Raw genomic sequence first — 23,671 nt, 5'->3', positions numbered from 1 at the left:
AAAGATATAGTGATAATACACACTAGCACACTTTTAGCACCCACACATATATTCTCAAACACAGGCTCATATAAACACACACACACACACACACACACACACACACACACACACACACACACACACACACACACACACACACACACACACACACACACACACACACACACACACACACACACACATTACCTGTCACGAGGATCAAGGCTCTCGTTATCCTCATCGTAGTAACCTTCCTCTCCTCCGTAACTCTCCTCTCCTCCATCCATCCCTCCGTTACGACCTCGGACAGGAGAATACCTGTCTCCTCTGCTGTCTCTTCTACTGGGGAGAGGGAGGGATTGATTGACTGATTTTCACAGTCTGACCTTAGAGATCCTTATTATTCTCTATGTTTGGTTAGGTCAGACTGTGACTCGGGTGGGAAAGTCTATGTTGTCTATTTCTTTGTTTTTGGTCTTGTGTGGTTCCCAATCAGAGGCAGCTGTCTATCGTTGTCTCTGATTGGGGATCACATATATCATTTTCCTTTTGGGTTTTGTGGGATCTTGTTTTCTGTTTAGTGTCTGAGCCTGACAGAACTGATCTACGTTCCGGAGGTCCCGGTGATGATCACTGCACCCGAAGTGGGGGGAGCCTCAAGTGGAGCGGGGTCTCTGTCCCGCACCGGAGCCCCCACCGAGAGTAGATGCCCACCCGGACCCTCCCCTATAGGGATCTTGTTTTCTGTTTAGTGTCTGTCACCGGAGCCCCCACCGAGAGTAGATGCCCACCCGGACCCTCCCCTATAGGGATCTTGTTTTCTGTTTAGTGTCTGTGCCTGACAGAACTGTGCGCTTTCGTTTTCACGTTTGTTATTTTGTGTGTGTTTTTTGAATATTAAAATCATGAACACTTTCCACGCTGCGCCTTTGTCCACTATTCATTCTACAAACAAGAGCCGTTACAGAAGATCCCACCAAAAATGGACCAAGCAGCGTGGCCAGGAGGACATGGGAGGACATCCTGGATGGAGAAGGACCCTGGACGCAGGCCGGAGATTATCGCCGTCCAAGGGAGCAGATGGAGGCAGTAAGAGAGGAACGGTGACGATAGGAGTAGTGAGGAAGCCCAAGAGATTGGCCGAGTCAGGGTTTAGACCTGAGCCAACTCCCCGTGCTTACCGTGGGGAGCGTGTGACCGGTCAGGCACCGTGTTATGCGGTGATGCGCACTGTGTCTCCAGTGCGCATTCACAGCCGGGTGCGCTCTGGGCCAGCTCCCCGCAGTTGCCGTGGTAGAGTTGGCATTCAGCCAGGACGGATTGTACCGGCTCAGCGCTTCTTCGGCCCAGGATACTTGTGCCAGCTCCCCGCACTTGCCGTGCTACAGGGGGGATTCAGCCAGGACCAGCGTCGGTCCCCAGTCCGGAGCCTGCAGCGACGGTCCCCAGTCTGGAGCCTGCAGTGTCGGTCCCCAGTCCGGAGCCTGCAACGTCGGTCCCCAGTCCGGAGCCTGCAGCGTCGGTCCCCAGTCTGTAGCCTGCAGCGTCGGTCCCCAGTACGGAGCCTGCAGCGTCGGTCCCCAGTCCGGAGCCTCCAGTGTCGGTCCCCAGTACGGAGCCTCCAGCGACGGTCCCCAGTCCGGAGCCTGCAGCGTCGGTCCCCAGTACGGAGCCTCCAGCGACGGTCCCCAGTACGGAGCCTGCAGCGTCGGTCCCCAGTCCGGAGCCTGCAGCGTCGGTCCCCAGTCCGGAGCCTCCAGCGACGGTCCCCAGTACGGAGCCTGCAGCGTCGGTCCCCAGTCCGGAGCCTGCAGCGTCGGTCCCCAGTCCGGAGCCTGCAGCATCGGTCCCCAGTAAGGAGCCTGCAGCGTCGGTCCCCAGTACGGAGCCTGCAGCGTCGGTCCCCAGTCCGGAGCCTGCAGTGTCGGTCCCCAGTCCGGAGCCTGCAGCGTCGGTCCCCTGTCCGGAGCCTGCAGCTTCGGTCCCCTGTCCGGAGCCTGCAGCGTCGGTCCCCAGTACGGAGCCTCCAGCGACGGTCCCCAGTCCGGAGCCTGCAGCGTCGGTCCCCAGTACGGAGCCTCCAGCGACGGTCCCCAGTACGGAGCCTCCAGCGACGGTCCCCAGTACGGAGCCTCCAGCGACGGTCCCCAGTCCGGAGCCTCCAGCGACGGTCCCCAGTACGGAGCCTCCAGCGTCGGTCCCCAGTCAAAAGCCTGCAGCGACGATCTACGATCCGGAGGTCCCGGCGACGATCACTGCACCAGAGGCACCAGCGAAGTGGGGGGAGCCTCAAGCGGAGCGGGGTCTCCGTCCCGCACCGGAGCCCCCACCGAGAGTAGATGCCCACCCGGACCCTCCCCTATAGGGATCTTGTTTACTGTTTAGTGTCTGTGCCTGACAGAACTGTGCGCTTTCGTTTTCACGTTTGTTATTGTGTTTGTGTGTTTTTTGAATATTAAAATCATGAACACTTTCCACGCTGCGCCTTGGTCCACTCTTCATTCTACAAACGAAAGCCATTACACTGATAGACGGTTTGACGGGCTGACTGGCTGGCTGATTAATGGACTGACTGATGGGCTGATTAATGGACTGACTGATGGACTGACTGGCTGGCTGACTGATTAATGGACTGACTGATGGACTGACTGGCTGGCTGACTAGCTGACTGGCTGACTGATTAATGGACTGACTGGTTGACTGCTTGACGGACTGACTGGCTGACTGATTAATGGACCTATTGACCGACTTCCAGACTGATTGACGGACTGATTGACGGACTGATTGACGGACTGCCAGACTGATTGACGGACTGCCAGACTGATTGACAGACTGATTGACAGACTGCCAGACTGATTGACCGACTTCCAGACTGATTGACAGACTGATTGACAGACTGCCAGACTGATTGACGGACTGACTGGCTGACTGATTAATAGACTGATTGACGGACTGCCAGACTGATTGACAGACTGATTGACGGACTGCCAGACTGGCTGATTGGGAGCAAAGCTATGAAAACAGGAGAAACATGCTTAAACAGAGACAGAAGGAGATAAAGGTTCTGAGAGAAACACGTAACATAGGAGAGAAGGGTCAGTCTGATAGTCAGTCAGAAACACGTAGCATAGGAGAGAAGGGTCAGTCTGATAGTCAGTCAGAAACACGTAGCATAGGAGAGAAGGGTCAGTCTGATAGTCAGAAACACGTAACATAGGAGAGAAGGGTCAGTCTGATAGTCAGTCAGAAACACGTAGCATAGGAGAGAAGGGTCAGTCTGATAGTCAGTCAGAAACACGTAGCATAGGAGAGAAGGGTCAGTTTGATAGTCAGAAACACGTAACATAGGAGAGAAGGGTCAGTCTGATAGTCAGAAACACGTAGCATAGGAGAGAAGGGTCAGTCTGATAGTCAGAAACACGTAGCATAGGAGAGAAGGGTCAGTACGCAGATTTCTCCTTAACGTGATTTGTCCAAATGATCAGTGTTCGTAAGTGTTCACGTGTTTCGAATTTCGGATGGGGAGGGGCCATTTGGCCCATTGGCCGAAAGTTTCAGTTTAAGGGGGTGGAGACTGTGGGAGTGGAGACGGTTTTCTTGTTATTAGCTTTTCTCATATCTCTTCCCCTAAAGGAAAATCTGATGCAATTGCCTGAGATGTTTTGTTTGTTCTGGCTTTCCGAGACTAGTCAAGTGCCTACCTTGAATACTTGTTAGAATTCCTTCTGTTCATGGCCGGTTGGTCCACCAGTCCGTTCTTAATGGAAGAATGACGATGATGATGGTTGAGCGAGGACCTCATGTTGTCTCCTCGTCTCAGCTCATCCTGCTCCAGGCCTCCTCCGTTGGGGGTCTTGGAGAAGGAGGTGGAACCTCGGTGGGCCAGACCCCCGTTGGAGAGACTCTCCCTGGGCATACCTCCTCCTCCAGTAAGGGTGGTGACCATGGAGCCACGTCTGTCCTTACCCTCAGGGGCATAGCCATTATCAGTCTGTGGGTAGAGTGTTAGAGGGGATAAGTTGATCAAGGCAATGCTGAGAATCACATAATGAGTAGTTATTTGTGTGATTTCTAGATCAGTGATTATGTGCAGTCCAACTGCAGTCAATTTCAATTTCAAACATGCACAAGGTTAGAGATAAAATCACAAGGTTAAATCCAGATGTAAATCATATTTTACGGATCAGTTTGGACAGCCTTGTTTTACAGCTAGTGTCCCGTCTCAACACACGTTGACGACCATATAGTTGAAGTCAGAAGTTTACATACACTTAGGTTGAAGTTATTAAAACTTGTTTTTCAATCACTCCACACATTTCTTGTTAACAAACTATAGTTTTGGCAAGTCGGTTAGGACATCTACTTTGTGCATGACACAAGTAATTTTTCCAGCAAATGTTTACAGACGGATTATTTCACTTATAATTCACTGTATCACAATTCCAGTGGGTCAGAAGTTTTCATACACTAAGTTGACTGTGTTTCCTCATAATCCTGGACTATCGGACCACCATTTTATTACGTTTGCAATTGCAACAAATAATCTGCTCAGACCCCAACCAAGGAACATCAAAAGTTGTGCTATAAATTCACAGACAACACAAAGATTCCTTGATGTCCTTCCAGATTCCCTCTGTCTACCCAAGGACGCCAGAGGACAAAAATCAGTTAACCACCTAACTAAGGAACTCAATTTAACCTTGCGTAATACCCTAGATGCAGTTGCACCCATAAAAACTAAAAACATTTCTCATAAGAAACTAGCTCCCTGGTACACAGAAAATACCCGAGCTCTGAAGCAAGCTTCCAGAAAATTGGAACGGAAATGGCGCCACACCAAACTGGAAGTCTTCCGACTAGCTTGGAAAGACGGTACCGTGCAGTACCGAAGAGCCCTTACTGTTGCTCGATCATCCTATTTTTCTAACTTAATTGAGGAAAATAAGAACAATCCGAAATTCCTTTTTGATACTGTCGCAAAGCTGACTAAAAAGCAGCATTCCCCAAGAGAGGATGGCTTTCACTTTAGCAGTGATAAATTCATGAACTTCTTTGAGGAAAAGATCATGATTATTAGAAAGCAAATTACGGACTCCTCTTTAAATCTGCATATTCCTTCAAAGCTCAGTTGTCCTGAGTCTGCACAACTCTGCCAGGACCTAGGATCAAGAGAGACGCTCAAGTGTTTTAGTACTATGTCTCTTGACACAATGATGAAAATAATCATGGCCTCTAAACCTTCAAGCTGCAAACTGGACCCTATTCCAACTAAACTACTGAAAGAGCTGCTTCCTGTGCTTGGCCCTCCTATGTTGAACATAATAAACAGCTCTCTATCCACCGGATGTGTACCAAACTCACTAAAAGTGGCAGTAATAAAGCCTCTCTTGAAAAAGCCAAACCTTGACCCAGAAAATATAAAAAACTATCGGCCTATATCGAATCTTCCATTCCTCTCAAAAAATGTAGAAAAGGCTGTTGCGCAGCAACTCACTGCCTTCCTGAAGACAAACAATGTATACGAAATGCTTCAGTCTGGTTTTAGACCCCATCATAGCACTGAGACTGCACTTTTGAAGGTGGTAAATGACCTTTTAATGGCATCAGACCGAGGCTCTGCATCTGTCCTCGTGCTCCTAGACCTTAGTGCTGCTTTTGATACCATCGATCACCACATTCTATTGGAGAGATTGGAAACCCAAATTGGTCTACAAGAACAAGTTCTGGCCTGGTTTAGATCTTATCTGTCGGAAAGATATCAGTTTGTCTCTGTGAATGGTTTGTCCTCTGACAAATCAACTGTATGTTTCGGTGTTCCTCAAGGTTCCGTTTTAGGACCACTATTGTTTTCACTATATATTTTACCTCTTGGGGATGTCATTCGAAAACATAATGTTAACTTTCACTGCTATGCGGATGACACACAGCTGTACATTTCAATGAAACATGGTGAAGCCCCAAAATTGCCCTCGCTAGAAGCATGTGTTTCAGACATAAGGAAGTGGATGGCTGCAAACTTTCTACTTTTAAATTCAGACAAAACAGAGATGCTTGTTCTAGGTCCCAAGAAACAAAGAGATCTTCTGTTGAATCTGACAATTAATCTCAATGGTTGTACAGTCGTCTCAAATAAACTGTGAAGGACCTCGGCGTTACTCTGGACCCTGATCTCTCTTTTGAAGAACATATCAATACCATTTCAAGGACAGCTTTTTTCCATCTACGTAACATTGCAAAAATCAGAAACTTTCTGTCCAAAAATGATGCAGAAAAATGAATCCATGCTTTTGTCACTTCTAGGTTAGACTACTGCAATGCTCTACTTTCCGGCTACCCGGATAAAGCACTAAATAAACTTCAGTTAGTGCTAAATACGGCTGCTAGAATCCTGACTAGAACCAAAAAATTTGATCATATTACTCCAGTGCTAGCCTCCCTACACTTGCTTCCTGTCAAAGCAAGGGCTGATTTCAAGGTTTTACTGCTAATCTACAAAGCATTACATGGGCTTGCTCCTACCTATCTCTCTGATTTGGTCCTGCCGTACATACCTACACGTACACTACGGTCACAAGACGCAGGCCTCCTAATTGTCCCTAGAATTTCTAAGCAAACAGCTGGAGGCAGGGCTTTCTCCTATAGAACTCCATTTTTATGGAACGGTCTGCCTACCCATGTCAGAGACGCAAACTTGGTCTCAACCTTTAAGTCTTTACTGAAGACTCATCTCTTCAGTGGGTCATATGATTGAGTGTAGTCTGGCCCAGGAGTGGGAAGGTGAACGGAAAGGCTCTGGAGCAACGAACCGCCCTTGCTGTCTCTGCCTGGCCGGTTCCCCTCTTTCCACTGGGATTCTCTGCCTCTAACCCTATTACAGGGGCTGAGTCACTGGCTTACTGGGGCTCTCTCATACCATCCCTGGGAGGGGTGCGTCACCCGAGTGGGTTGAGTCACTGATGTGATCTTCTTGTCGGAGATCTTTGTGGGCTATACTCGGCCTCAGGATGGTAAGTTGGTGGTTGAAGATCCCTCTAGTGGTGTGGGGGCTGTGCTTTGGCAAAGTGGGTGGGGTTATATCCTTCCTGTTTGGCCCTGTCCGGGGGTGTCCTCGGATGGGGCCACAGTGTCTCCTGACCCCTCCTGTCTCAGCCTCCAGTATTTATGCTGCAGTAGTTTATGTGTCGGGGGGCTAGGGTCAGTTTGTTATATCTGGAGTACTTATCCTGTCCTATTTGGTGTCCTGTGTGAATTTAAGTGTGCTCTCTCTAATTCTCTCTTTCTTTCTCTCTCTCGGAAGACCTGAGCCCTAGGACCATGCCTCAGGACTACCTGACATGATGACTCCTTGCTGTCCCCAGTCCACCTGGCCGTGCTGCTGCTCCAGTTTCAACTGTTCTGCCTTATTATTATTGGACCATGCTGGTCATTTATGAACATTTGAACATCTTGGCCATATTCTGTTATAATCTCCACCCGGCACAGCCAGAATAGGACCGGCCACCCCACATAGCCTGGTTCCTCTCTAGGTTTCTTCCTAGGTTTTGGCCTTTCTAGGGAGCTTTTCCTAGCCATCGTGCTTCTACACCTGCATTGCTTGCTGTTTGGGGTTTTAGGCTGGGTTTCTGTACAGCACGTTGAGATATCAGCAGATGTACGAAGGGCTATATAAATACATTTGACTTGATTTGATTTGACTGTGCCTTTAAACCTCTTAGAAAATCCCAGAAAATGATGTCATGGCTTTATAAACGTCTGATAGGCTAATTGACATAATTTGAGTCAATTGGTGGTGTACCTGTGGATGTATTTCAAGACCTACCTTCAAACTCAGTGCCTCAAACTCAGTACCACGTTCATCTGTACAAACAATAGTATGCAAGTATAAACACCATGGGACCACGCAGCCACCATACCACTCAGGAAGGAGACGCGTTCAGTCTCCTAGAGATGAACGTACTTTGGTGTGAAAAGTGCAAATCAATCCCAGAACAACAGCAAAGGACCTTGTGAAGATGCTGGAGGAAACAGGTACAAACGTATCTATATCCACAGTAAAACGAGTCCTATATCGACATAACCTGAGAGGCCGCTCAGCAATGAAGAAGCCACTGCTCCAAAACCACCATAATAAAGCCAGACTACGGTTTGTAACTGCACATGGGGACAAAGATCGTACTTTTTGGAGAAATGTCCTCTGGTCTGTTGAAATAAAAATAGAACTGTTTGGCCATAATGACCATCGTTAAGTTTAGAGGAAAAGGGGGAGGCTTGCAAGCCGAAGAACACCATCCCAACCATGAAGCACGGGGGTGGCAGCATCATGTTGTGGGGGTGCTTTGCTGCAGGAGGACTGGTGCACTTCACAAAATACACTGCTCAAAAAAAATAAAGGGAACACTAAAATAACAAATCCTAGATCTGAATGAATTAAATATTCTTATTAAATACTTTTTTCTTTACATAGTTGAATGTGCTGACAACAAAATCACACAAAAATTATCAATGGAAATCAAATGTATCAACCCATGGAGGTCTGGATTTGGAGTCACACTCAAAATTAAAGTGGAAAACCACACTACAGGCTGATCCAACTTTGATGTAATGTTCTTAAAACAAGTCCAAATGAGGCTCAGTAGTGTGTGTGGCCTCCACGTGCCTGTATGACCTCCCTACAACGCCTGGGCATGCTCCTGATGAGGTGGCGGATGGTCTCCTGAGGGATCTCCTCCCAGACCTGGACTAAAGAATCCGCCAACTCCTGACAGTCTGTGGTGCAATGTGGCGTTGGTGGATGGAGCGAGACATGATGTCCCAGATGTGCTCAATTGGATTCAGGTCTGGGCAACGGGTGGGCCAGTCCATAGCATCAATGCCTTCCTCTTGCAGGAACTGCTGACACACTCCAGCCACATGAGGTCTAGCATTGTCTTGCATTAGGAGGAACCCAGGGCCAACAACACCAGCATATGGTCTCACAAGGGGTCTGAGGATCTCATCTCGATACCTAATGGCAGTCAGGCTACCTCTGGCGAGCACATGGAGGGCTATGTGGCCCCCCAAAGAAATGCCACCCCACACCATGACTGAGTCCCTGCCAAACCAGTCATGCTGGAGGATGTTGCAGGCAGCAGAACGTTCTCCACGGCGTCTCCAGACTGTCACGTCTGTCACATGTGCTCAGTGTGAACCTGCTTTCATCTGTGAAGAGCACAGGGCGCCAGTGGCGAATTTGCCAATACTGGTGTTCTCTGGCAAATGCCGAACGTCCTGCACGGTGTTGGGCTGTAAAGCACAACCCCCACCTGTGGACGTCGGGCCCTCATACCACCCTCATGTAGACTGTTTCTGACTGTTTGAATAGACACATGCACATTTGTGGCCTGCTGGAGGTCATTTTGTAGGGGCTACGTGGTTAAATAAAGGTGAAATAAATCAAATAAAAAAATTAATAAAATATATTCTAACACTTAACATTCTTAAAATAAAGTTGTGATCCTAACTGACCTAAGAGGGAATTTTTACTAGGATTAAATGTCAGGAATTGTGAAAAACTGAGTTTAAATGTATTTGGCTAAAGTGTATGTAAACTTCGAACTCCAACTGTATATATACACAGTGACCTTATAGGGAGAATCATCTTCCTCTGGCTCTTCCTCCATGCCCTCTTCCTCTTCCTCCTCCAGGTCAGCTGACATGGCCATCCTCATCTCCGGCCCCAGGTCCTGCAGGGTACGCAGACCCGCCTGACACAGCTGCACACGTAGAGAGAGGTGAGAACATTAATAAATATCTATACAGACCAATATGTATGTATATATATATATATGTATATATACAGTGGGGCAAAAAAGTATTTAGTCAGCCACCAATTGTGCAAGTTCTCCCACTTAAAAAGATGAGAGAGGCCTGTAATTTTCATCATAGGTACACTTCAACTATGACAGACAAAATGAGAAAAAAAATCCAGAAAATCACATTGTAGGATTTTTAATGAATTTATTTGCAAATTATGGTGGAAAATAAGTATTTGGTCAATAACAAAAGTTTATCTCAATACTTTGTTATATACCCTTTGTTGGCAATGACAGAGGTCAAACCTTTTCTGTAAGTCTTCACAAGGTTTTCACACACTGTTGCTGGTATTATGGCCCATTCCTCCATGCAAATCTCCTCTAGAGCAGTGATGTTTTGGGGCTGTTGCTGGTCAACACGGACTTTCAACTCCCTCCAAAGATTTTCTATGGGGTTGAGATCTGGAGACTGGCTAGGCCACTCCAGGACCTTGAAATGCTTCTTACGAAGCCACTCCTTTGTTGCCCGGGCGGTGTGTTTGGGATCATTGTCATGCTGAAAGACCCAGCCACGTTTCATCTTCAATGACCTTGCTGATGGAAGAAGGTTTTCACTCGAAATCTCACGATACATGGCCCCATTCATTCTTTCCTTTACACGGATCAGTCGTCCTGGTCCCTTTGCAGAAAAACAGCCCCAAAGCATGTTTCCACCCCCATGCTTCACAGTAGGTATGGTGTTCTTTGGATGCAACTCAACATTCTTTGTCCTCCAAACACGACGAGTTGAGTTTTTACCAAAAAGTGATATTTTGGTTTCATCTGACCATATGACATTCTCCCAATCTTCTTCTGGATCATCCAAATGCTCTCTAGCAAACTTCATACGGGCCTGGACATGTACTGGCTTAAGCAGGGGGACACGTCTGGCACTGCAGGATTTGAGTCCCTGGCGACGTAGTGTGTTACTGATGGTAGGCTTTGTTACTTTGGTCCCAGCTCTCTGCAGGTCATTCACTAGGTCCCCCCGTGTGGTTCTGGGAATTTTGCTCACCGTTCTTGTGATCATTTTCACCCCACGGGGTGAGATCTTGCGTGGAGCCCCAGATCGAGGGAGATTATCAGTGGTCTTGTATGTCTTCCATTTCCTAATAATTGCTCCCACAGTTGATTTCTTCAAACCAAGCTGCTTACCTATTGCAGATTCAGTCTTCCAAGCCTGGTGCAGGTCTACAATTTTGTTTCTGGTGTCCTTTGACAGTGGAGTTTGGAGTGTGACTGTTTGAGGTTGTGGACAGGTGTCTTTTATACTGATAACAAGTTCAAACAGGTGCCATTAATACAGGTAATGAGTGGAGGACAAAGGACCCTCTTAAAGAAGAAGTTACGGGTCTGTGAGAGCCAGAAATCTTGCTTGTTTGTAGGTGACCAAATACTTATTTTCCACCATAATTTGCAAATAAATTCATAACAAAATCCTACAATGTGATTTTCTGGATTTTTCCCCCTCATTTTGTCTGTCATAGTTGAATTGTACCTATGATGAAAATTACAGGCCTCTCATCTTTTTAAGTGGGAGAACTTGCACAATTGGTGGCCGACTAAATACTTTTTTGCCCCACTGTATACATATATATATATAAATAAATATTATATGTACACAAACCATGACACTTCTACTTAACTAGCACTCTACCGCATAGTTAGTACTCTACCGCATAGTTAGTACTCTACCGTATAGTTAGTACTCTACCGCATAGCTAGTCCTCTACCGTATAGTTAGTACTCTACCGTATAGTTAGTACTCTACCGTATAGTTAGTACTCTACCGTATAGTTAGTACTCTACCGTATAGTTAGTCCTCTACCGTATAGTTAGTACTCTACCGTATAGTTAGTACTCTACCGTATAGTTAGTACTCTACCGTATAGTTAGTACTCTACCGTATAGTTAGTCCTCTACCGTATAGTTAGTACTCTACCATATAGCTAGTACTCTACCGTATAGTTAGTACTCTACCGTATAGTTAGTACTCTACCGTATAGTTAGTACTCTACCGTATAGCTAGTACTCTACCGTATAGTTAGTACTCTACCGTATAGCTAGTACTCTACCGTATAGTTAGTACTCTACCGTATAGTTAGTACTCTACCATTTAGCTAGTACTCTACCATATAGCTAGTACTCTACCGTATAGTTAGTACTCTACCGTATAGTTAGTACTCTACCGTATAGTTAGTACTCTACCGCATAGTTAGTACTCTACCGTATAGTTAGTACTCTACCGTATAGTTAGTACTCTACCGTATAGCTAGTACTCTACCGTATAGTTAGTACTCTACCGTATAGTTAACACTCTACCGCATAGTTAGTACTCTACCGTATAGTTAGTACTCTACCGTATAGTTAGTACTCTACCGTATAGTTAGTACTCTACCGTATAGTTAGTACTCTACCGCATAGTTAGTACTCTACCGTATAGTTAGTACTCTACCGTATAGTTAGTACTCTACCGTATAGTTAGTACTCTACCGCATAGTTAGTACTCTACTGCATAGTTAGTACTCTACCGCATAGTTAGTACACTACTGCATAGTTAGTACTCTACTACTCTACTGCATAGTTAGTACTCTACTGCATAGTTAGTACTCTACCGCATAGTTAGTACTCTACCGCATAGTTAGTACACTACTGCATAGTTAGTACTCTACTACTCTACTGCATAGTTAGTACTCTACTGCATAGTTAGTACTCTACCGCATAGTTAGTACTCTACCGCATAGTTAGTACTCTACTGCATAGTTAGTACTCTACCGCATAGCTAGTCCTCTACCGTATAGTTAGTACTCTACCGTATAGTTAGTACTCTACCATATAGTTAGTACTCTACCATATAGTTAGTACTCTACCGTATAGTTAGTCCTCTACCGTATAGTTAGTACTCTACCGTATAGTTAGTACTCTACCATATAGTTAGTACTCTACCGTATAGCTAGTACTCTACCGTATAGTTAGTACTCTACCGTATAGTTAGTACTCTACCGTATAGCTAGTACTCTACCGTATAGTTAGTACTTTACCGTATAGTTAGTACTCTACCATATAGCTAGTACTCTACCGTATAGCTAGTACTCTACCGTATAGTTAGTACTCTACCGTATAGTTAGTACTCTACCGTATAGCTAGTACTCTACCGTATAGTTAGTACTCTACCGTATAGTTAGTACTCTACCGTATAGCTAGTACTCTACCGTATAGTTAGTACTCTACCGTATAGTTAACACTCTACCGTATAGTTAGTACTCTACCGTATAGTTAGTACTCTACCGTATAGCTAGTACTCTACCGTATAGTTAGTACTCTACCGTATAGTTAACACTCTACCACATAGTTAGTACTCTACCGTATAGTTAGTACTCTACCGTATAGTTAGTACTCTACCGCATAGTTAGTACTCTACCGTATAGTTAGTACTCTACCGTATAGTTAGTACTCTACCGTATAGTTAGTACTCTACCGCATAGTTAGTACTCTACTGCATAGTTAGTACTCTACCGCATAGTTAGTACTCTACTGCATAGTTAGTACTCTACTGCATAGTTAGTACTCTACTGCATAGTTAGTACTCTACCGCATAGTTAGTACTCTACTGCATAGTTAGTACTCTACCGCATAGTTAGTACTCTACCATACAACTCCACCGTAGCTAGTACTCTACCGTATAGCTAGTACTCTACCGTATAGTTAGTACTCTACCATACAACTCCACCGTAGCTAGTACTCTACCGCATAGCTAGTACTCTACCGCATAGCTTGTACTCTTCCCCATAGTTAACACTCTACCATATAGCTAGTACTCTACTGTATAGCTAGTACTCCACGGTATAGTTCGTATTCTACAGTATAGCTAGTACTCTTGTATAGTTAGTACTCTTAGTATAACTTGTACACTACTGTATAGTTAGTACTTTACCATATAGCTAGTACTCTACCGTATAGTTAGTACTCTACAGTATAGATAGTACTCTCGTATAGTTAGTACTCTCGTATAGTTAGTCCATTACCGTATAGCTAGTACTCTACCGTATACTGTAGCTAGTACTCGACCATTGAACTAGCACTCTACCGTATAGTTAGTACTCTACCATATAACTAGCACTCTACCGTATAACTAGCACTCTACCATATAGCTAGTACTCTACCATATAGTTAGTACTCTACCATATAACTAGCACTCTACCGTATAACAAGCACTCTACCGTATAGCTAGTACTCTACCGTATAGCTAGTACTCTACCATATAGTTAGTACTCTACCATATAACTAGCACTCTACCGTATAACTAGCACTCTACCATATAGCTAGTACTCTACCATATAGTTAGTACTCTACCATATAGTTAGTACTCTACCGTATAACTAGTACTCTACCGTATAGTTAGTACTCTACCGTATAACTAGCACTCTACCATATAGCTAGTACTCTACCGTATAACTAGCACTCTACCGTATAACTAGCACTCTACCATATAGCTAGTACTCTACCATATAGTTAGTACTCTACCATATAGTTAGTACTCTACCGTATAACTAGCACTCTACCGTATAGTTAGTACTCTACCGTATAACTAGTACTCTACCGTATAGCTAGTACTCTACCGTATAACTAGCACTCTACCATATAGCTAGTACTCTACCGTATAACTAGCACTCTACCATATAGCTAGTACTCTACCATATAGTTAGTACTCTACCGTATAACTAGTACTCTACCGTATAACTAGCACTCTACCGTATAGTTAGTACTCTACCGTATAACTAGTACTCTACCGTATAGTTAGTACTCTACCGTATAACTAGCACTCTACCGTATAGTTAGTACTCTACCGTATAGCTAGTACTCTACCGTATAGCTAGTACTCTACCGTATAGCTAGTACTCTACCGTATAGCTAGTACTCTACCGTATAACTAGTACTCTACCGTATAACTAGTACTCTACCGTATAGCTAGTCCTCTACCGTATAGTTAGTACTCTACCATATAGTTAGTACTCTACCGTATAACTAGCACTCTACCGTATAGTTAGTACTCTACCGTATAACTAGTACTCTACCGTATAACTAGCACTCTACCGTATAGTTAGTACTCTACCGTATAACTAGTACTCTACCGTATAGTTAGTACTCTACCGTATAACTAGCACTCTACCGTATAGTTAGTACTCTACCGTATAGCTAGTACTCTACCGTATAGCTAGTACTCTACCGTATAGCTAGTACTCTACCGTATAGCTAGTACTCTACCGTATAACTAGTACTCTACCGTATAACTAGTACTCTACCGTATAGCTAGTCCTCTACCGTATAGTTAGTACTCTACCATATAGTTAGTACTCTACCGTATAACTAGCACTCTACCGTATAGTTAGTACTCTACCGTATAACTAGCACTCTACCGTATAGTTAGTACTCTACCGTATAACTAGTACTCTACCGTATAACTAGTACTCTACCGTATAGCTAGTACTCTACTGTATACTGTAGCTAGTACTCTACCGTATAGCTAGTACTCTACCGTATAGCTAGTATTCTACCATATAGCTAGTACTCTACCATATAGCTAGCACTCTACCATATAGCTAGTACTCTACCGTATAACTAGCACTCTACCATATAGCTAGTACTCTACCATATAGTTAGTACTCTACCGTATAACTAGTACTCTACCGTATAACTAGCACTCTACCGTATAGTTAGTACTCTACCGTATAACTAGTACTCTACCGTATAGTTAGTACTCTACCGTATAACTAGCACTCTACCGTATAGTTAGTACTCTACCGTATAGCTAGTACTCTACCGTATAACTAGCACTCTACCGTATAGTTAGTACTCTACCGTATAACTAGTACTCTACCGTATAGCTAGTACTCTACCGTATAACTAGCACTCTACCATATAGCTAGTACTCTACCGTATAACTAGCACTCTACCATATAGCTAGTACTCTACCATATAGTTAGTACTCTACCGTATAACTAGTACTCTACCGTATAACTAGCACTCTACCGTATAGTTAGTACTCTACCGTATAGCTAGTACTCTACCGTATAGCTAGTACTCTACCGTATAGCTAGTACTCTACCGTATAGCTAGTACTCTACCGTATAACTAGTACTCTACCGTATAACTAGTACTCTACCGTATAGCTAGTCCTCTACCGTATAGTTAGTACTCTACCATATAGTTAGTACTCTACCGTATAACTAGCACTCTACCGTATAGTTAGTACTCTACCGTATAACTAGCACTCTACCGTATAGTTAGTACTCTACCGTATAACTAGTACTCTACCGTATAACTAGTACTCTACCGTATAGCTAGTACTCTACTGTATACTGTAGCTAGTACTCTACCGTATAGCTAGTACTCTACCGTATAGCTAGTATTCTACCATATAGCTAGTATTCTACCATATAGCTAGTACTCCACCGTATAACTAGCACTCTACCATTTAGCTAGTACTCTACCATATAGCTAGTACTCTACCATATAGCTAGTCCTCTACCGTATAGCTAGTACTCTACCGTATAGCTAGTACTCTACCATTTAGCTAGTACTCTACCATATAGCTAGTACGCTACCATATAGCTAGTACTCTACCGTATACTGTAGCTAGTACTCTACCGTATACTGTAGCTAGTACTCTACCGTATAGTTAGTACTCGACTGTATACTGTAGCTAGTACTCTACCATTGAACTAGTTAGTACTCCACCGTACATACAGTATATAAAGAGCAGCTACTGACCGTATACAGAGGAAACAGTATGCAGCAGAGGAGGCAGTATGCAGCAGAGGAGGCAGTATGCAGCAGAGGAGACAGTATGCAGCAGAGGAGACAGTATGCAGCAGAGGAGGCAGTATGCAGCAGAGGAGGCAGTATGCAGCAGAGGAGACAGTATGCAGCAGAGGAGACAGTATGCAGCAGAGGAGACAGTATGTAGAGGAGACAGTATGCAGCAGAGGAGGCAGTATGCAGCAGAGGAGACAGTATGCAGCAGAGGAGACAGTATGCAGCAGAGGAGACAGTATGTAGAGGAGACAGTATGCAGCAGAGGAGACAGTATGCAACAGAGGAGGCAGTATGCAGCAGAGGAGACAGTATGCAGCAGAGGAGGCAGTATGCAGCAGAGGAGACAGTATGTAGAGGAGACAGTATGTAGAGGAGACAGTATGTAGAGGAGACAGTATGCAGCAGAGGAGACAGTATGCAGCAGAGGAGGCAGTATGCAGCAGAGGAGACAGTATGCAACAGAGGAGACAGTATGCAGCAGAGGAGGCAGTATGCAGCAGAGGAGGCAGTATGTAGAGGAGACAGTATGCAGCAGAGGAGACAGTATGCAGCAGAGGAGGCAGTATGCAGCAGTGGAGACAGTATGCAGCAGAGGTGAGAGTATGCAGCAGAGGAGACAGTATGCAGCAGTGGAGACAGTATGCAGCAGTGGAGACAGTATGCAGCAGAGGAGACAGTATGCAGCAGAGGAGACAGTATGCAGCAGAGGAGGAAGTATGTAGCAGAGGAGAGAGTATGCAGCAGAGGAGACAGTATGCAGCAGAGGAGACAGTATGCAGCAGAGGAGACAGTATGCAGCAGAGGAGACAGCATGCAGAGGAGACAGTATGCAGCAGAGGAGGCAGTATGCAGCAGAGGAGACAGTATGCAGCAGAGGAGACAGTATGCAGCAGAAGAGACAGTATGCAGCAGAGGAGGCAGTATGCAGCAGAGGAGAGAGTATGCAGCAGAGGAGACAGTATGCAGCAGAGGAGACAGTATGCAGCAGAGGAGACAGTATGCAGCAGAGGAGACAGTATGCAGAGGAGACAGTATGCAGCAGAGGAGACAGTATGCAGCAGAGGAGACAGTATGCAGCAGAGGAGACAGTATGCAGCAGAGGAGACAGTATGCAGAGGAGACAGTATGCAGCAGAGGAGACAGTATGCAGCAGAGGAGACAGTATGCAGCAGAGGAGACAGTATGCAGAGGAGACAGTATGCAGAGGAGACAGTATGCAGAGGAGACAGTATGCAGCAGAGGAGACAGTATGCAGAGGAGACAGTATGCAGCAGAGGAGACAGTATATGCAGAGGAGACAGTATATGCAGAGGAGACAGTATGCAGCGCAACACAGATATACAGCACCGACCGATCCTCAGGTGAGTCATACCAAAGACACTAAAAATGGAACCCGATGATTCGCTGCTTGGCACTCAGCATTAAAGAGCTGGATTGGGGGTGTGGCCCTGTGATAAACTAGCGTCCTGTCCAGGGGGTGTACTCTACATCAAGCTGTCTTACTACAGAAACAGGAGATAGACTAGTGTCCTGTCCAGGGGGTGTACTCTACATCAAGCTGTCTTACTACAGAAACAGGAGATAGACTAGTGTCCTGTCCAGGGGGTGTCCTGGTACATCAAGCTGTCTCACTACAGAAACAGGAGATAGACTAGTGTCCTGTCCAGGGGGTGTCCTGCTACATCAAGCTGTCTCACTACAGAAACAGGAGATAGACTAGTGTCCTGTCCAGGGGGTGTACTCTACATCAAGCTGTCTCTACAGAAACAGGAGATAGACTAGTGTCCTGTCCAGGGGGTGTCCTGGTACATCAAGCTGTCTCACTACGGAAACAGGAGACAGACTAGTGTCCTGTCCAGGGGGTGTTCTGGTACATCAAGCTGTCTCTACAGAAACAGGAGATAGACTAGTGTCCTGTCCAGGAGGTGTCCTGGTACATCAAGCGGTCTCACTACAGAAACAGGAGATAGACTAGTGTCCTGGACATCAAGCTGTCTCACTACAGAAACAGGAGACAGAATAGTATCCTGTCCAGGGGGTGTCCTGCTACATCAAGCTGTCTCACTACAGAAACAGGAGACAGACTAGTGTCCTGTCCAGGGGGTGTCCTGCTATATCAAGCTGTCTCACTACAGAAACAGGAGACAGACTAGTGTCCTGCCCCAGAACTTAAGGATTTGGGGTACTGGCCAGCCAGGCAAGTAGACTGCCACAATCTGTGCCAAAGTAACATTTCACTGGCTTGCTGGGGTTCTTTGGCACATTGTCTACTATCCCAGTCTGAACAGTAGTAGCCTCGATCTAGCGTGCTAGCTTCATTTCCATCCTTGAAGCTGCCTCAACACGACAGAAACAAGAGATTGGCGTGCTTTCTGGCTGCGACAAGAATACTGACCTGTAGAGCAGCAGAGGTGTTGTTTGGGTCGCCCTCTTCCAGATCTCCTTGCTCTTTTCTCTTCCTGAACTTCCTGAAGTAGTCCTGAATCAGGAAGGTCGCGTAGAACTTACCAACCGTCACATCCTCTTCTGTGGAGGGGAGGCGAGAGGACAGGAGGAGGAGAGAGAGGAAAAAAGAAGAGCGAAGAGAAGAGAGAGAGGACCGAAGAGAGAGGAGAAGAGAGAAAGAGAGAGGACAGAAGAGCGAGAGAGAGAGAGAGGACCGAAGAGAGAAAGAGAGAGGACAGAAGAGCGAGAGAGAGAGAGGACCGAAGAGAGAGGAGAAGAGAGAAAGAGAGAGGACAGAAGAGAGAGGAGAAGAGAGAAAGAGAGAGGACAGAAGAGCGAAAGAGAGAGGACCGAAGAGAGAAAGAGAGAGGACAGAAGAGCGAGAGAGAGAGGACCGAAGAGAGAGGAGAAGAGAGAAAGAGAGAGGATAGAAGAGCGAGAGAGAGGACCGAAGAGAGACGAGAGGAGAGAAAGAGAGAGGACAGAAGAGCGAGAGAGAGAGGACCGAAGAGAGAGGAGAAGAGAGAAAGAGAGAGGACAGAAGAGCGAAAGAGAGAGAGGACCGAAGAGAGAAAGAGAGAGGACAGAAGAGCGAGAGAGAGAGAGGATAGAAGAGCGAGAGAGAGGACCGAAGAGAGACGAGAGGAGAGAAAGAGAGAGGACAGAAGAGCGAGAGAGGACCGAAGAGAGAGGAGAAGAGAGAACACACTGTGTTTACTTCCAGAATTGACTGAATTGAAATGGAATGGACCCCAACCATGGAGAATGTACACTGTGAGGAAGATGCATATACATACTGTATGTACTATTTAAATACTTGAGGTACTTTTGATTTATACTGCACAAAAATATAAACGCAACATGTAAAGTGTTGGTCCCATGTTTTATGAGCTGAAATTAAAGCTTATTTCTCTTAATTTTTGTGCACACACGTTTGTTTACATCCCTGTTGGTGAGCATTTCTCATATCAATATTGATATTCGCATATCAAGAAGCTGATTAAACAGTGCGATCATTACACAGGTGCACCTTGTGCTGGGGACAATAAAAGGCCACTCTCAAATGTGCAGTTTTGTCACACAACACAATGCCACAGATGTCTCAAGTTTTGAGGGAGCGTGCAATTGGCAAGCTGACTGCAGGAATGTCCACCAGAGTTGTTGCCAGGGAATTGAATGTTAATTTCTCTACCATAAGCCGCCTCCAACATCGTTTTAGAGAATTTGGCAGTATGTCCATCCGGCCTCACAACTGCAGACCATGTGTAACCACGCCCACCCTGGACCCTCCACATCCTGCTTCTTCACCTGTGGGATCGTCTGCGACTGGTCACCCAGACAGCTGATGAAACTGAGGAGTATTTCTGTCTGTAATAAAGCCCTTTTGTGGGGAGAAAAGCTCATTTTGATTCGCTGAGCCTGGCTACCCAGTGGATGATCCCCTGCCCAGTCATTTAAAATCCATAGATTAGGGCCTAATTAATTTATTTCAATTGACAGATTGAATTATATAAACTGTAACTCAGCAAAATCTTGTTGAATGTTGAATGTTGCGTTTATATTTCTGTTCGGTATAGATACATGAGCTCTGATACTATACAGGAACCATACGTTTTAGGTTTTAAACGATTCGGTGTGATTTGATTTGATTTGAAAAACGGTTCAACGCAATTTGATTCAATGCACTAATGGCGGATATCGCTTGACTGGTGTGCAGGGTAGGAAGAGGTAGGAAGAGGTAGGAAGAGGTTGGAAGAGGTAGGAAGAGGTAGGAAGAGGTAGGAAGAGGCAGGAAGAGGTAGAAAGAGGTAGGAAGAGGTTGGAAGAGGTAGAAAGAGGTAGGAAGAGGTTGGAAGAGGTAGAAAGAGGTTGGCAGAGGTAGGAAGAGGTAGGAAGAGGTAGGAAGAGGTAGGAAGAGGTAGGAAGAGGTTGGCAGAGGTTGGAAGAGGTTGGCAGAGGTTGGCAGAGGTAGGAAGAGGTAGGAAGAGGTTGGAAGAGGTTGGCAGAGGTTGGAAGAGGTTGGCAGAGGTTGGCAGAGGTTGGCATTATTCCATTGATCCCATTGTACCGGTCAAACTAAATGAAAGGTTGGAAGAGGTTGGCAGAGGTTGGCAGAGGAAGGAAGAGGTAGGAAGAGGTAGGAAGAGGTAGGAAGAGGTTGGAAGAGGTAGGAAGAGGTAGGAAGAGGTTGGAAGAGGTTGGCAGAGGTTGGCAGAGGTAGGAAGAGGTAGGAAGAGGTTGGAAGAGGTTGGCAGAGGTTGGCAGAGGTTGGCATTATTCCATTGATCCCATTGTACCGGTCAAACTAAATGAAAGGTTGGAAGAGGTTGGCAGAGGTTGGAAGAGGTTGGCAGAGGTTGGCAGAGGTTGGCAGAGGTTGGCATTATTCCATTGATCCCATTGTACCGGTCAAACTAAATGAAAGGTTGGAAGAGGTTGGCAGAGGTTGGAAGAGGTTGGCAGAGGTTGGCAGAGGTTGGCAGAGGTTGGCTGAGGTTGGCAGAGGTTGGCTGAGGTTGGCACTACTCCATTGATCCCATTGTACCGGTCAAACTAAATGATGTACATATGAACCCTGAGTGATACACAGAATTTAATAAGAGTTCAATCAACAACTAAAAGACTGGAACCAACCACCGTTGAACCACTCTGTTGTGATCCTGAACAAGTGGTCATCTGGGGTGGGGTACAATAACCCCGTCCACATCCAAAATGGCACACTATTCCCTAGGTAGTGCACTAGGCTTGTTCCCTATTATCTAGGTAGTGGATATTTGACCGGTTGACCCAAAAAAGAATGATGGGTTGGGGTTGGGGTTAATGTTGGGGTTAGGTTTAGGGTTAATGTTGGGGTTAGGATTAGGGTTAATGTTGGGGTTAGGATTAGGGTTAATGTTGGGGTTAGGATTAGGGTTAATGTTGGGGTTAGGATTAGGGTTAGGGTTGGGGTTAGGAATAGGGTTAATGTTGGGGTTAGGCATAGGGTTAATGTTGGGGTTAGGATTAGGGTTAATGTTGGGGTTAGGATTAGGGTTAATGTTGGGGTTAGGTTTAGGGTTAGGGTTGGGGTTGGGAATAGGGTTAATGTTAGGGTTAGGATTAGGGTTAATGTTGGGGTTAGGATTAGGGTTAATGTTGGGGTTAGGATTAGGGTTAGGGTTGGGGTTAGGAATAGGGTTAATGTTAGGGTTAGGATTAGGGTTAATGTTGGGGTTAGGATTAGGTTAATGTTGGGGTTAGGTTTAGGTTAGGGTTGGGGTTAGGAATAGGGTTAATGTTAGGGTTAGGATTAGGGTTAATGTTGGGGTTAGGATTAGGGTTAATGTTGGGATTAGGATTAGGGTTAATGTTGGGATTAGGATTAGGGTTAATGTTGGGATTAGGATTAGGGTTAATGTTGGGGTTAGGATAGGGTTAATGTTGGGGTTAGGAATAGGGTTAATGTTAGGGTTAGGATTAGGGTTAATGTTGGGGTTAGGATTAGGGTTAATGTTGGGGTTAGGTTTAGGGTTAGGGTTGGGGTTAGGAATAGGGTTAATGTTAGGGTTAGGATTAGGGTTAATGTTGGGGTTAGGATTAGGGTTAATGTTGGGATTAGGATTAGGGTTAATGTTGGGATTAGGATTAGGGTTAATGTTGGGATTAGGATTAGGGTTAATGTTGGGGTTAGGATTAGGGTTAATGTTGGGATTAGAATTAGGGTTAATGTTGGGATTAGGATTAGGGTTAGGATTAGGGTTAGGGTTAATGTTAGGGTTAGGAATAGGGTTAGGATTAGGGTTAGGGTTAATGTTAGGGTTAGGAATAGGGTTAGGATTAGGGTTAGGATTAGGGTTAGGATTAGGGTTAATGCTAGTGTTATTTTAAATCTGCCGGCTGTATACACTCCATGTAAATGCACTAGGCTCTGGCCAAAAGGTAGTGCACTACTATGAAGGGAGTAGGGTGCCATTTGAGCGTGCTTGGCCCCCCATCTCACCCTCGTGTGGGGGGATGACCTCGTCCAGAACCTTGGGCTTCATCCTTTTCCAGATCTTCTTTATTATGGTCCTCAACTCCTCGTTCTCCTGGTCCGGGTTACCTGGGGAAATAACAAATGACTTGATTCATTGGTTGAACAATTCGTTGACCGATTGAATTGAATTGTTTGACTGACTGAAAGAACGATCCACATCTTTATTTGGTATGTTAAAAAAACGTGAAATATGTCATCGATGCATAGAACAGACACCACAATACTACTAACACTGATACAATGTCTGTGTGTGTGTGTGTTTTGTCTGTGTGTGTGTGTGTGTGTGTGTGTGTGTCTGTGTGTGTGTCTGTGTCTTTGTCTGTGTGTGTGTGTGTGTGTGTGTGTGTGTGTGTGTGTGTGTGTGTGTGTGTGTGTGTGTGTGTGTGTGTGTGTGTGTCTGTGTGTGTGTGTGTGTGTGTGTGTGTGTCTGTGTGTGTGTCTGTGTGTGTGTCTGTGTGTGTGTGTGTGTGTCTCTGTGTGTGTGTGTGTCTGTGTGTGTGTGTCTGTGTGTGTGTGTGTGTGTGTGTGTGTGTGTGTGTGTGTGTGTGTGTGTCTGTGTGTGTGTGTCTGTGTGTGTGTCTGT

At 45.5% G+C, this 23,671-nt stretch overlaps 1 protein-coding gene across 1 annotated transcript in view; it reads right to left on the bottom strand.

The window, feature by feature from the left end:
- The window catches only part of cacna1fb (calcium channel, voltage-dependent, L type, alpha 1F subunit), a 254,254-nt gene that overhangs the window by 5,275 nt on the left and 225,308 nt on the right, over positions 1–23,671 (bottom strand). The window contains exons 40-44 of the mRNA XM_065021108.1: positions 23,053–23,154; positions 19,024–19,154; positions 9,603–9,734; positions 3,684–3,973; positions 190–321 (exon numbers count right to left, since the gene is read on the bottom strand). Coding sequence (XP_064877180.1) covers positions 190–321; positions 3,684–3,973; positions 9,603–9,734; positions 19,024–19,154; positions 23,053–23,154 — 787 coding nt within the window. The remainder of the gene's footprint in view (positions 1–189; positions 322–3,683; positions 3,974–9,602; positions 9,735–19,023; positions 19,155–23,052; positions 23,155–23,671) is intronic.

The sequence above is a fragment of the Oncorhynchus nerka genome, linkage group LG7 (assembly GCF_034236695.1).
Source record: "Oncorhynchus nerka isolate Pitt River linkage group LG7, Oner_Uvic_2.0, whole genome shotgun sequence".
NCBI classification, from domain to species: domain Eukaryota; kingdom Metazoa; phylum Chordata; class Actinopteri; order Salmoniformes; family Salmonidae; genus Oncorhynchus; species Oncorhynchus nerka.
Note: the sequence above shows the minus strand (reverse complement) of the source record. Positions and strands in the feature narration are given on the sequence as shown.